Below are 14363 nucleotides of genomic sequence, written 5' to 3' on the forward strand. Positions count from 1 at the left end.
GGCTCTGGCCCACAACTGTCTTCACTTAGCACGTTCATCTAGGCCCTACAAGGGTGGTAATAAATCAACTCTTGATTTAAACCGAGTGGAAAATTGCCAGTTTAATTGGCAGATATTACAATATCATACTCTTCTATGAGAGGCTGGTAAATGGTAAATGGACTGCATTTATATAGCGCTTTTATCCAAAGCGCTTTACAATTGATGCCTCTCATTCGCCAGAGCAGTTAGGGGTTAGGTGTCTTGCTCAAGGACACTTTGACACGCCCAGGGCGTGGTTTGAACCGGCAACCCTCCGACTGCCAGACAATCGGTCTTACCTCCTGAGCTATGTCGCCCAAATGGCTGGGGGTGGTGCAGGGTGGGAGGTCACATAACAAACTGACAACTAACAAAGTTCTTCTTACTGAATAGTTTTTTTCAGTTGGTTGCGATTTATGTACAATTATTTCAGTGCCATGTTATACCATTTATCTTACATTTGAGTCTTAGGATCACTTCAATTGGCCAGATTTTTAAGAAAGTTGTCCGTTGTAGAAATGATACACTGGGGCTTTATATTACTCTTATTTTAGACATATTAGAAATAAATGGGGTTAAAAATGTGTGTATGAAACACGATAAGGCCTTTGAAGGATAAACTCTCACAGTCGTTGTGTCGTGAAGAGTACACTTCACGTGCAGCTCGCACAGGCGGACTGTGGGCACCTAATGAGCCTCCCGCTGACCGAATCCCTCCCTCCGTAGGCAGTTACGCATCGCCCTGCGGGGCTGCCCGCCACCGTCCGCCCTGGCGTGGTACGGATTCCAGAACAATCCGAGGGAGGTTTATGGGGATTTGACCTCTAACGGCTCGTGGTGTAAAGAGGACAGTGCCCGAGATTTTGGTGTGGTGTAGGTTTAACGTGTTGGTCCAGCCCGACTACTGCGGAACGGCCTATTGGCTTAACACACTGTCGTCATATTCCACTGCCTTCCAGTCTTTTTTATTTTCCATTTTGTACGCTCCCTCACCCGCTTATTCTGTCTTATTCCATCTGTTCTCTCTTTCCTCTTTTCATTGTTTCATTGTTCCCCCCTCAGTTTCTCTTTCACCTCCTGTTCTCTTTCTGTCTTCTTCTTCTGTTCCTCTTTTGCTCACTTTCTTCCTTTCCCTTCTTCCCCCACGTAGTTTTTATGCTTTTTCTTTTCAAATCTCTTTTCTCTCTTTCATGCATTTTCTTGCTTACTTTCTCTATCTAGGTTGCTCTCATTTTCTGTCACTCCATCCACCACTCACTTTCTCTCTCCCTCTCTCTCTCTCTCTCTCTCTCTCTCTGGGGGAGGTGGGGGGTGAATTGGCAGGCCGTAGCTGCGGGGAGCCCTGTGGCTGTTCTGCGCCTCCTCTCCCAGCTGGAGACCCCGTGGGGGTGAGGCAAGGAGCGCTCTGCTGGGGAGCGAGGTGGTGGGGGGGTGGGCCTTTGGGGGGAGAAAGGAACAGAAGAGGAACATCAATTAAAAAAGCATAAATATTAAAGAGCAGAAATATTCAATAATACTGGGGGAGTGGAGGGGGCCGGCTGTACGTGGCTGGCTCCGCCAGATGAAAGTTGCTCCGTGATAAATGTCACCTGAGAGCGACAGTGGGGACGGCGGTCTGATGGATCGTCTCGGTCGCTCGGTCGCCTGGACAACGGCGACGCCATTTGAAAAGCCTGTCAGTCGCCGACGTCCCTGGTTAATTGAGACACTCTTGCCTTTTCCTCTCCGAAATGGCTAAATCACAACTGTTGCATGTGTCAAGTGATCCTTTTTTTTGTTCCATTTAGGGAAATGAGTTGGATTTCACGTGCCGTGAGAACCACCAGCCAAGAGAAAGCCAGGCTAACAGACATTTCACAGTGCATTTAACATTACATCATATCAGAAAATTACATCATCACCGTAACAACAACAATAATAATTTAAAAGATAGGCCTGGACAGATGTATATACCAAATTATAGCAGCTATGCACAAATAAGGTTTAATTAAAAGATTTAACATTATAAAATGACAGTGTGGTAAATAATTTTAATCACATTTAAATTTCTAAGTACCAGATTACTTTTCTACAAAGAAAATATACTTTCTATATCTGTTATTTTTAGTGGTTTATTAATGTTCTTTTTATATTTTTAAACAGTAAAGCTTTCTTTGAGGCTGAATGTAAACTCATCCAAGCTTCTAGGATATCTAGGTTATTTATGCTCATTATATAACTGCTACATAATTTATAATGTACACTATTAGAAAAGTTTTTTTCCTCCATATTTTTACTTTTACAGTTTTTCTGTAATTTACTGACATTAGCATGTATTCCTGGAATTGACATGTATGCTCTTGGATGCCTTTGCATGTTCTCCAGCACCTCAGTGTTAAACTGGTTTGTAATGTTAGCCCAGGTCATGATGAGTTCTGGAACACAACTGTTTATTTTATTGATTTTTTACAGGGTATGTACGCTTCAGACTTGCACGCAAAATGCTTCCGAGCACTACATGTGCACAGCATATGTAGTAGATTCATGATAGTTTGGACTTTGTTTAACCCTACATTCATAGTGTATTCACCAGGGGTTTTTACCTTTTTGTGAGGGACCCAAGAACTCAGTTAAAAAGATGTTAAATGTCTTAAATATTCCTTTTATGTGGAGCAGGCTTGCAGGCAGTGGAATGTGATGATTGCAGAGAACCTCATCTGCATCTCTGCAGGACATGCGGGTTGTAGGCGGCCATTTTGTCTGCGTGTTAGCATAACAGTGGTCGCTAGGTTGCTGTGGGTGGGCCGTTATGGATGGTCCTGCAATGTAAAAAGGTGCACAAACTGCAGCATTTCTTTACCTTGCCTTACAGCGCCTTGTTTTGCCCATTGCAGCGTGATCTTCATTTACTCTCTTTAATAAATCACACTTGATAAGAAGCTCTCTGAACTTGGTAATTTCTCACAAGTTGGAATGCTTAAACGATTTGGGAATGCAAGTTGCTGAGAGTGGTATCACAGTTGCACTTTCCCACTGTACGTACAGAACCGTTTTAAATGGACGGACTGTTGTAACCAGGGGACTGTTGTGTAAACCTGGATAAGTGTGCGATCTTTAATAAATTCTGTGCCTACAGATGGACAAAACTCCACACCTCCTGCCTTTGAAAAGCCATCACAAGTAGAAGATAACGTGTTAAACAAATGGTGTATTCCACTGTGACCTTCAACGCATAAATTTCTCACAGCAGATAATGATGAAAAATGTTTGTTTGCTCTTTGCTTGGTAAATATGCGCGTGCACACTTACCAAAACATTTGTTAATCTAATGTACATGCGCATCACTTAAAAAAAAGCCTTCAAACATCCTAATCCTAATATACAAATGCTACACAGTAGTAAATATCCACACATCCATAAATATGTAGATACAGAGCACACAAATTTGTAAATATTCAATCTCACATTTGTGTGCACTATTGCTCAACAACCCAACACACATTTGTAAACGGTTAAGAGATAATGTTCCCGGAGTTCACTCTGTCCCACAGGGCTCATATCACTGGTTGGTGATGGAAAGCCTTTTCCTAAGAGCATGACTGTGTTTTACTGTGGAATCAGCAGTCTTGGGCTTTTCAGCTGCTTTTAGTTCATTTGGGTTTGGTTTATTTCTGTTCTTTTCCCGTTAAAAATTGGACAGTCACACCGTTCTCCAAGCAGAGTGTAGCATGCTCAGGGGAGAACAAACGGCACATTGAGTGCCTGTTTCCCATGTGATCTTTGATGTTCACACTTCTCTTTTAACAAACTGCACTGTACTTTTTAGCTCAAAATGGACTGCTTGTGTGAACGCACTCTAAATCTGATAAGGCATTATGAAAATAGAAAGTGCTTTTGGGGACATAAAATAACATCCATCAGAGCATGGATGTTGGGGTTGTTTTGTGCTGCAGATAGGAAAAAAAAAATTCAAGAACACCTTTCCTGCCATGCATTCGATTCAGAATGAGTCAAGGTTTGACCTTTGACCTCACACACATAAACAGATATTTGGCACGGAACCAAAGAAACAAGGTCGTGGCGATATATTTAGGACTTCAGTGATATTCATGGATTGAACATTCAGGGAAGGTGGGATTTATATGGGGGTGTTTTTTTTTTGGTTTTTTTTGTCGGTGCGATTCATGAATATTCAGCTTGTACCTCAGTCGCTAACGTTCTCTTTAATGTGTGAGAGGAGGGACGCAGCTGCGAGGCTTCCAGAAGGGATTTTCGGTTTCCTGAAACACCCCCTGTTCCGCTTCCCTTTGTCTCGGTGGGACAGCCTCGCCGGCGTTTTTTTTTATGGAGCAGCCGCCTAAGTTTCCATCGCCTTGAGTTAAGGACAATAGCGGGTGTGATGTTATATCAATACCGCGCGCGTGACTCCAAATCCTTGGTGGGCCCCCGCTGAGCTGTAGGGGTGCGCTGGAATGAGATGTTTTGCCCTGCTTCTTTTCTTTTTTTTTGTTAAACCCAGAGGAAGACACGCCCGTCCCGCAAGGTCGTCTCTGGCCGCTGACGGCTGGGACGGGTCTGTCCGGAAAAGGCTAGCCTGGTTAGCCTCGGCCCGCGGCGCTGGCTTTTTGACCTTGAGGCCCGGCGGGCGTTTGGGTCTGCATTGCCGCTCGGCGCTCACTTGATCAGTTCTAGCAGCAGATTACACACAGTTAGCTCACTGCTTCTGCTTCCTTGGGTCCTGACTAGTTGCCGGTTTTTAGGCAGAAATACAGAACCGCCACCCTACAGCTGTTCAAGCGTAAAAGGGAATACCACTGGCCTAAAATATCCTGTCGATGGCTGGAACAACCCTTGAACTACAAACATGCCTTACACATGTGGTTCAGATTTGGTTTGTGGATTTTGATATGGCTCTTATTGTAAGAGTACGGGTTAGAGAGAGCTTTGGGGTTTAGTTCTTTTTTTGGTTAGGTACAAAATGGCTTTGGGCAAGATTGATTTTTTTTCTAAAAGTACCTCTGCAGCCGGATCTTGTGTACCGAATAGCAGCCGACGGTGGATGTGCTTTCATTTTGCTGCTGATTTCCTGTTATTCCTCTGAAGAGGTGTTTGCTGAGAGTTATGCGCGAGAGAGCCCCTTGTGCCTACCAGCCTCCACGCACAAAGAACCTTATGCACAAAGCCCCGCGTTACCCACTGCGAGGAGCAGAAATTACACATGAAGAGAGGAATACTGATGTGCATTTGCCCACCTGGACAGATGAATTATGCAGGGATGGGTCTAATTCTTCAGCCGAAGCATTACTGCAGGGGAAACGCGGGAATGTGGCGTTCCTTGTGGCATTGTTCTACTTCCACCGCAGTCGGGTTTCACAACGTCTTTATTCAGTGACAGCTTCCTTCCCCAATGCTGAGTCTGAATATTTGAGTGCGCACAAGTTCTGTGCTAAAGAAATTGTCTCTCCCAAAAACATTCTGGCACGGAATATATGCACAGTTCAAAACAATAAGCTTGGGGTATTGCTTCACAAATGTTGACTCGCTTTCTCTGGAGGATTCCCCCAATAGTTCCGTATTAATGCTGTGCTGCAGAAACAAGTTTGTGTTATATTTGCAGGTACTGTAGCATTAGATGTTAAGGTATTTGTTTGTGTATTAGGGATTTACAAGGAATTGGTGCAGTTTAGGGGGTGGGTGGGGGAACATTTCAGTGCGTCCTGTGAACCTTTTGAGTGACCGGAGAGTTGGTTACCCTCTCTCCACACCTACTCAGTGATCCCCTGCAATAAACATTTACATTTCAGATGAGACCCCTGCACAGTTCTTAAATTGTCAAAAGTTATGCTCTTGTCTTTCAGAATTAAAGCACTCGATGCAATGTTCCAGATGTATGTTTGTGTATACCTTTCCAGTAAAAATGCATTTTTAAATTGTATTATTGTGTTCCAGTGATTTAACCTTGACAACCATTTAGATAATTGTTTTCACAAGAGGAGGAAATTAACATGCGGCAGTTGGTGGAACACTGCTTAGCTCTTTTGGCAAAGGTGGTTAGACTGTTGGCAGGGATAGAGAAGATATTGTTGGTGGAATATCTCATTGAAAAGTTCCAGTGCCCCATTTGCATGTCTGATTTAAGGACAAATCAGATAGGTGTCCCATTTGATGATTTTCTGTACACAGGAAATGACACATGGGTTGTATTCTCTAAATTCGATCTGAGCCATCGCTGCTTTGTGGGTAGTCTGGGTTGGACTCTGTGTTGGATGTTTACTGATAACATTACAGAGAGTGTGCTCTCCTGTTGCCAACAATTTATGGGCAAATAACACCATAGTAAGTGTGCAGGCATCACTAGACACCCTGTTCTGCGCTGGTCGATAGGTTGGTGGAACATAACATTACGTACCTGCAGCCAACATCTTTGAGAAATGTGATCTCAGTCTAAACGCACTAAATTGGATATACTGCACATTATAAACAGGATGTGAACAGCCAAAATCATATAGCAGATATACAGTATTCCGATTTGTGAACTGTCACCAAGGGAGGTTTTCCCTGCCACTGTGGCCCTTGGCATGCTTTTTGGGGGTTTTAGACCAGGGTATGCTGGAAACCATACTGTGATGAATGCTTTGTGAAATGAACTGTACAAATAAATTTGATTGGATTCTAATATAGGATCTGAGTGTAAACAAGTGACAAAATTTCAGTTGGCCTCGGTGGCTAAGAATATCCTGTCCCTCCTGTCCCGTTGGTGCAGATCCGGAAGCTGAACTAGGGATTCCGGCGGAAGATGGCGAAGAAGCAGATCTGAAGAGGAAGCTGGTCTCTGTGGAGGAAGAGGAGGAGGGAGAGGAGGACGCGGAGGCGCTGCACAGCTGCGGCGGCTGCCGGCAGGTGTTCGAGTCGCTGAGCGATCTCACCGAACACAAGATTAATCAATGCCAGCTGACAGGTAAACAATGCTTAACCCCCCCCCCCCACCCCCCCCCATCCGCTCCTGCACCCATCCATCCGGAGTATTAACCCTGCACTCACCTGAAGGAGCTTCTCATGACGGACTAGCCCGTAATTAATAAGCGCTGTTGTGTGTTTTTAATTTAGTTTTATACGCCACCGATAGACTCTCTATTGGAAAAGAGTGAGAGGTTTTCTAGATTTTCAGTTGATTGTTTTCAAGTGTGCACTTGTGTTCTCTTTTTTGTCAAGGTCCTATTTGGCCAGGACTGCAAAGCGTTCTTAGGAAAGGCCTTTTGGTGGAAACCAGGTTTTTTTTGTCAGCCATGCGATACTGGGCTCTGGGGCTGTCAGTTCAATTTAAAGGACATCTTTTCAGATCTCTTATCAGTTCCACTGACTGATAGCTGTCCAAAAGGTTACTGCTTTACATTCATTCACAGGCCTGTTACACTGGCGGGTCTTCACTTGGCAGATGATTGATCTACTTTAGCCAACACAACCCTCAAGTTTCGTTTTTTTTTGTTCGTGTTTTGCCCTCGCTTAATCTAAGACTAACGGCAAATAAAAGTGCAGTTACTTTGAACATTTTTCAATTAAGAACTACGTCCCATGTGTGCAGTACTAAGACTTCCCATTAACTTGAAAGTGTGTAATTAAATGTTATTGAAGGAATGGATTTTTTCATCCTGGAGTAAAATATTGAGCAAGGATATTAACTGAAACGTGCAAACATCTGCTTGTGTCATTATTCTGGATCTTGTAGTTTAAACATGATACCATGATCGGTTTATTAATGTTGAGCAAATGAATATGTACAGTTCATGCGTGCCTGTGTGTGGGGTTGATTCAACCTGTTAAAACTGAATGTAAAAGTAAGGAAGTGTCCTGTTTGTAAACTGTGCTTGTTAGACTAATTCCTCTGTAGTTGAGGTGCACTCTAGGGTCATCTTTCTGTGATCTTGGGATAGGCCGTATAATAGATTTGAACCATACTTAGGGTTGTCTAATTGACTTAAAACATTTTTTTGAGGCCAAGGCCAAACAAAACTTAGGTGGTTTCAGAATTTAATTTGATAGAGCTTCTATGCCAGTAGCCTTTCCTGCTACCTTTTCCTTGTCTATCACCTTCCTGACCTCATCCAGTGAAATTTCAGCCTTGAGATATCCATGGCCCTGAAAAGTATCCTCCTGCATTTCAAGTTCTAGTTCACTTTCAGTAGGCATGTTTCTTAATAAAACCCTTCATCAAAACCCTCGAGGTCATTTGAAAACAGACTAGGCCAATCTTTTCCCCATTTAGCAGGAGTGTATTTCTCTTTGGTGTTGTGCTGAAGCCTTTTTATGACTATGTCCTGGAAAGCAAAAGTAACATATGATGGCAATGTGTATTATTTTCAGTTTATTTGAGAAATACCAGCGTGACAAGGTTTCAAGTCCAGTTGATCTCCAAGCTATTTACTGTGCAGATGGATCTTCAATTAAGGTGAAATTTGCAATCAAGCTCACCACCTGTTAGGGCAGTGAATATGTTTAGCCGATACATTAAGGTGTTCTCAATTTTTTTGGATGCAAATAATTTAAAATATGCTCTGGTCTGATTCTTATATCTGCAGTTCAGTTCATAGAATAAAACAGTGCTACATATTTCGTCTTTTATGGCTGTCTCTTGTAGAATGTACCTTCGGACAATGAAACCCAGGCCACAAATTGAAGATTCTTTATTGCTTTACATATAAACATTTTTAAACCTCAAATCAATTTAAGCCTCCCCTAACCCAATCCCCCCTGCCTACCTCCCTACCTGCCCCCCCCCCTACCCCCCCCCCCCTTCCGCGGTGCATCGGGTTGAATGCTGCAGACAGGCAGACGCAGAGACGGGCTGGCTTGGCCAATCGATGGCGGGAACTGTCTCTTTCCGGTGTGGAGAGTAGCGAGCGTCGGCCACCGTCTGTGTTTTTCTTCCACTGCACTGCGCCAAGACAAAGGGACAGTATGGATTACCTCGTTTTCCGATCGATCCGCCCTGTTCCCGTCGGACTGGGGAATCGCCCAGGAGAAGCACTGCAGAGCTTTCACCCCCCCCCCCTCCCCCTCCCCACCAGCACCACCACCACCAGCCCTCACTCTCCCCGGAGAGACAGCCCTAACCCGCCCCATCCTCCCCGCCTCCTCGTTTTGGAGTCACAGTAAAGGCCGCGGGGCCTCATGGGAAATCTTTCAGCCTGCAGGAGGGGCTCGGATCAAATTCCATCGCAGGGATCAGCATCCAGCTGCCAGCGATTTGAAAAGAAAACGAAAACTGACGCGCTCGTCTTCGCCTCTCGGTTTAGCTTTTTTTTTTTTTTTTTTTTTGTTGTTGTTGTTGCTGCTGCCGCCGTTGCTGTTAGATACCGCGAGAAATAACGACGTAGCGTAACGACGCGGTGGCTATCGCGCCGACGTGTTCCGCTGCGGCGCTGCCGTTCCTGCGCTCCGGGGCGGACGAGAAGAAGAAGCTTACTGTAGAAACGTCTCCCGAGGGCGTGTGCAGTTTCTCTCTTTTTTTTCCTTTTTTTTTTAAAAGGGTAGGAGGACGGGCCTGTGCGTCTGTCTAGCCAGGGGCTACCTTCTCAGGCCCCCTGTGGATGGAGTCTTGACTCCTGCGTGGAAACGGTTCACAGGATTCCTCTCCCAAACACTTACCCGTCGGCTTTTGTCCTTGCTTTTCGAGAGACCCTTTCAAGCCCCCCCCACCCCCCCACCACCACCACCACCACGGAACCTTGCAAGTCTCGCTCAAATGTTGGGTTCTGTTCCTCGAGGCTCGCCCGGTCTGTCGACAGTTTCTCTTCTGATATTCAGCCCACATCCGGGATTTTTTCCCACAAGCCTTTCAATTAAGAGCAGACAGCTTGCAATGGCCATTAAATGAGCAGCACTGTAGTGTCGGGGTGCGTCCCATGCCCGTTTTAGCACAGTCCAGTCGCTCAGTCACGTTAGGCCACAACACCAAATAGGCACTTTTATGAGTTTCCTTTAGAACCTTTGTCATCATATTCTGATGGGTTTCCCTTGAACACTTGTCCTGTTGTTCCCGGGGAAAAGAACCGATGAAAATCTCAAGCAGCTTTTTTCTGAGTTGTGGGAGTCTTGTCCTTGAAAGTCGTGTGGGTTGACCTTTCAGTAGCAGTTCCCCAAGTTCTACACATAAATGGTGTTAATTTGTGTTATTAGTATTTACATTGTCATCAGTTGCCAGAAGTTCTTCTCAGGCTAGACTGAGATTGTCTCATGAATCTGAGCACAAGCTTTTATTTCTTAAGATTTTATTTCTCACAGTAAAATTGAGTTCTTGTGTGCTGTTGTTGTTGCTTAGATGCTTTGCTCTTTATCACTTATAAATGTCTTTTTTTTTGTGTTTTTTTTCTGTCCAATGATTGCTCCCTCCGTAGTTCATCCTTCTGAATGTGATGAATCAAAAGCACTATAAAAGACAGAGCTGTAGCATGTGGTTTCTCCAATTTGTGTAATCATTCATTCGTTCATTATTGCTGTAAATTTGGGAGATCTGCTTGGAGAGGCAATGGAAATGGCTTGTGTTTATGTGCACAGCTTTTTTTTTGGCGTTACATTGGCCTCTTTGAAAGTGCTAACAACAAGCTTTGGCCATAGCAAACACTCATAGATATGTTGTGTTATTACTGTAATGGAGCTGTGGTATTAAATATCAGTTCTGGCACAATGAAAGCTATTTTTCCAGCTTTCCAAGTGTATTAAACTAATGTAAGTCCTATATAATCTTGTTATAAATGAGCCACCACTTATGGAATATTTTATGGAGAGAATATGTGCTGTTCTCAAATTATTTCACAATCTGCTGAAGGCTTTAGAACAATGGTATTTACCTTTGAGTCTTGTTAAAAAAATGAATGCAAAGAGCAAAGTCTGTTTTATGATAATTAATACCTAAATATTTATTTGGAACTTGTAAAAAAAAAGATTTGCTTTCTTTATGTCTGTGCTTCCGTAGACTTTCCATAATTCAACTGCCGTATGAGTGTCAGGTTTGATTATCATTATTTTTATGTTTTTTTTTTTTCTTTAGCAGGGCGTCATGGAGACAGCTTGTATTTTTTATGCATCAATTTATACTGCTGGTAGCTGCAATGAAGCAACTTGGATTACGCCCACCAGTTCTAGAACATTCTATAGTTACTGGTTCAGCTCTTTTATCACTGAAGTTGGTGCACGTTCATCATAACATTGAATATATATTGTTTCTTTGTTTTCCACAGAATATTTGATGCTTTTCATAAACTGCATAAAGTTTAATCATTTATTTTTTTGATGGTTTTGTAAAAACTTGGAGATGATGACAACGGCTGTCAGATGGGGGGGGGGGGGGGCACATGGCGTTATCTTGATTTTGTAGCTCATTGTCATGCCTCCTAGTTTGACTTACCATATCATTCTGACCTAGCCTGTGCTTACTGTGCGAACTGGACTTTGGATCTGCCAAATAGATGTATTGTAATGGATGGGAGGGGGTGTTTAGGGGGCTGGGTTGTGGGGCTTTAGGGGGCTGTGGGCTGGGTCCAGGCAGAAGGGAGGGTTGCTTGAGGCAGAGGGTTGTTTTGGGGGATGGTGAACCCTCTGTGTCGGTCTGGTGTCTCTCCAGGGCAGAGAATTGGCGTGCGGTGCTTGGCTCGACATCGGCGTTCTGCAGCACCCCCCCCCCCCACCCCCCGCGGCAGCGGCGGCGGTAATGATAGCATGAGCGCCATTACGCATTCAGAGCACACAGACCTCTCCAGACTCCCCTTCCTCTCCCCCGAGCTCTGTGTCTCACGTTGTGCTCCGTATAAAGTATTTATTGGCTTTTGTCGACCGAGCTCTGCGGGTTTTTTTTTTTTCTTCTTCTCCCTCTCTCTCTCTCTCTCTCTCTCTCTCTCCCTCTCTCTCTCTCTCTCTCTCTTCTCCCTCTTCTCTCTCTCTCTTTCTCACTCTCAGTGCCTCTCTCTCTCTCTCTCTCTCTCTCTCTCTCTCTCTCTCTGCCGAAAAAACCGGGGGAGGCCTGTTTGTGCGTTTCTGCCCCCGGGAGCTCCGCCGCTCGGGATCCCGTCCCCAAATACTGGAAAGGGGCGTCGCGTTTCGGACAAAGCGTGGGCGTGGCTGGCGGCTCAGGCTGCGGGCCGTGCGCGGAGTCTTCGGCGTTCGTCCCGATGGCGGTGTCTTATGCTCTTGTTCAGCGGGACGCGTGGGACGGGGGGGGGGGTGGGGGGGTGGAGGGAGGGAGGGGGGGCGCGCCTCGGTCCCCCTCCAACCCACGCCTCGCTGTGAACCAAATGGGTTTTCCCCCCACCCACTGGACCTGCTGTATAATCCTCGGTGGGTGATCCCGAAACGCTGCCGACCGCTTGAAAGGGCCCTGTGATTGCGTTATCGGCTGTGCTTTCAGATAGCGCCGCCCCGGGACACGCCATCTCCCCCCCGCTGACACCGCCGCGCCGCCCGAGCGTTTAAACCTTCTGCCGTTATCACTTTCATTATTACGCTTTCTGTTATTATTATTATTATTTAGCAGAGAAGCAGAAAATAACTGGACGGTTATAATCCGGTGCTTCCGAAATGTACCCCTTGTGCGGTGAGCACGCCACGCGTGGTTATATCGCAACGAAGTAACGCAGCTGATCGCACGTTTCTCAGATGATGCGCTGCTTTGGCTTGCTCGCGCGTGATTGGTCCTCGTGATGTCACGTGGTGTGTCAGGGGCCTCTACCCGTGGAAGGCCTTGTTCTCTTTCCCCCAGCCCGCCCGCCCGCCCGCCCGATGGTCCGTTCTGTGCCAGCTCTTTGTTGGAGTTCTCGCAGGCTCTGGCCTGCTCAGAGGGGCGAGCAGAAGAGGACATTAATTCTTAATCAGTCTGCGTCTGCTCGTTTTGAATCGCGCGACGCGTTAAGCCCGGGCTTCTCCCCAGACGGGAGCTCGTGCGCGCGCGGAAGGCGGTTAAATAATGGAAAGCGGACTCTCGCTCTCTCTCTCTCTCTCTCTCTCTCTCTCTCTCTCTCTCTCCTCCGGGGCGCAGACGGCTCGGGCAGCTCCCTACGTGAGAAACCGGCCGGAGGTCCTGGCCGATGGCGGTGTCGGGGAAGATGGTCGGAGCGCGTTTGAGCGCGTTTGCCGCGACCGCGTCTGTCACCGCAGCCCTGAGGATGACCGGAGCTATCCTTCCTCCTTACTTACAGGCGTGGCCTTGAAGAAGAGCCCTGAAGGAAACTGAAGGAAACTTGTCTTTTTTGGAAGAGCTGTGGGCCCTGCAGAGAGGAAGATGGTCCCACTAGGGTACAGAGAATGGGCGGAGCAGAAGGTGGCAGTGTGCCAGCTAGCTAGCTTGCGTTCGTTGTGTAGGACAGTGCAGGCCTGCCTACCTCAGGGGATTGGCTGTGGATGGGGAAATTCAATGCGGTAGTGCAGCCAAAGTTGGGTTTGTTCCAACTCTCGCCAGTGTGGCTCTTGCTGTACTTGCCGAACTGCCGAATAGCCTCCGTTAAAACCAATGACGTGGTCTGTTTCACTTTGTGTAATATCTCTGTAGGGCCCATTGTAAAAGGGATAGTTGACTTTCTGAGGTTTTATCATTTGCATTATAGTATATGTTCCTGATTAGCCTGAATTTGTTATCTGTTTATTGTGTGTGATTGAGGATATTTAAGGTATTTCTGACGTTTCTGACAACCCGCTGACGTTACAGTGGCTGGTGTATCGGTATTTGGAGGCCTTTGGTCTAAAGTAAGAAAATGCACTCCAAAGCACCTTGTACTGTGATACTATTTTTCCTGAGCCCATATTTTTCAGAATAGCAGAATATTATTCTATTGTTTATCAAAAATTATAACCATGAATGACAATTTTCATATTATGATAGTATTTCTTTATGACAGTATAGGATAGTATTTTATTAGTATTTCTAATATTAAGTGCAATGGTTTCAGCTTGTACGCACCATAAGAAATGGTTCCAACTGAAAATAATTTGAAATATGATTTTTAGAAAGAGAATAATCAGGTAATATACATATGTGCAAACTCTGGTGGCATAACGTGTCTGTACAAAGAGCTACTTTGTATATTTTCGTACTTTAGACCACACACCCCTGAATGCACACAGAAACTGTCTAGGAAAACCTAAAAAACATAGGCTACAACTGAAATAACATCAAGAAACCCAGAAAATAAGTTACCCCTCTGTTTCCATTTCTCTGAAGAGGTGCTACCTTTAAAGCGAACACATTCAGGAGCTGAATGGGTATTTTCTCATTTGTAAAATATGTTGACAGCCCAACACAAGACCCACCTTTTCAGCTACACATGAAATTTTCACGCTCAATAAGGATATTGTGTCGAAGTAATAATCATTACAAA

The 14363-nt window shown here is 45.2% G+C and overlaps 1 protein-coding gene across 6 annotated transcripts in view; it reads left to right on the plus strand.

Annotated features, from left to right (window-relative positions):
• Positions 1-14363, plus strand: part of LOC135260793 (zinc finger protein 521-like) — a 135371-nt gene that overhangs the window by 17844 nt on the left and 103164 nt on the right. For all 6 annotated transcript variants that reach the window (XM_064346339.1, XM_064346340.1, XM_064346341.1 and 3 more), the window contains one exon: positions 6764-6958. Coding sequence is in view for 3 of the 6 variants with exons in the window: in XM_064346335.1 (XP_064202405.1) it covers positions 6764-6958 (195 nt within the window). In the remaining 3 variants the exon portion in view is untranslated. The remainder of the gene's footprint in view (positions 1-6763; positions 6959-14363) is intronic.

Source organism: Anguilla rostrata, chromosome 8 (assembly GCF_018555375.3).
Source record: "Anguilla rostrata isolate EN2019 chromosome 8, ASM1855537v3, whole genome shotgun sequence".
Lineage (NCBI taxonomy): Eukaryota > Metazoa > Chordata > Actinopteri > Anguilliformes > Anguillidae > Anguilla > Anguilla rostrata.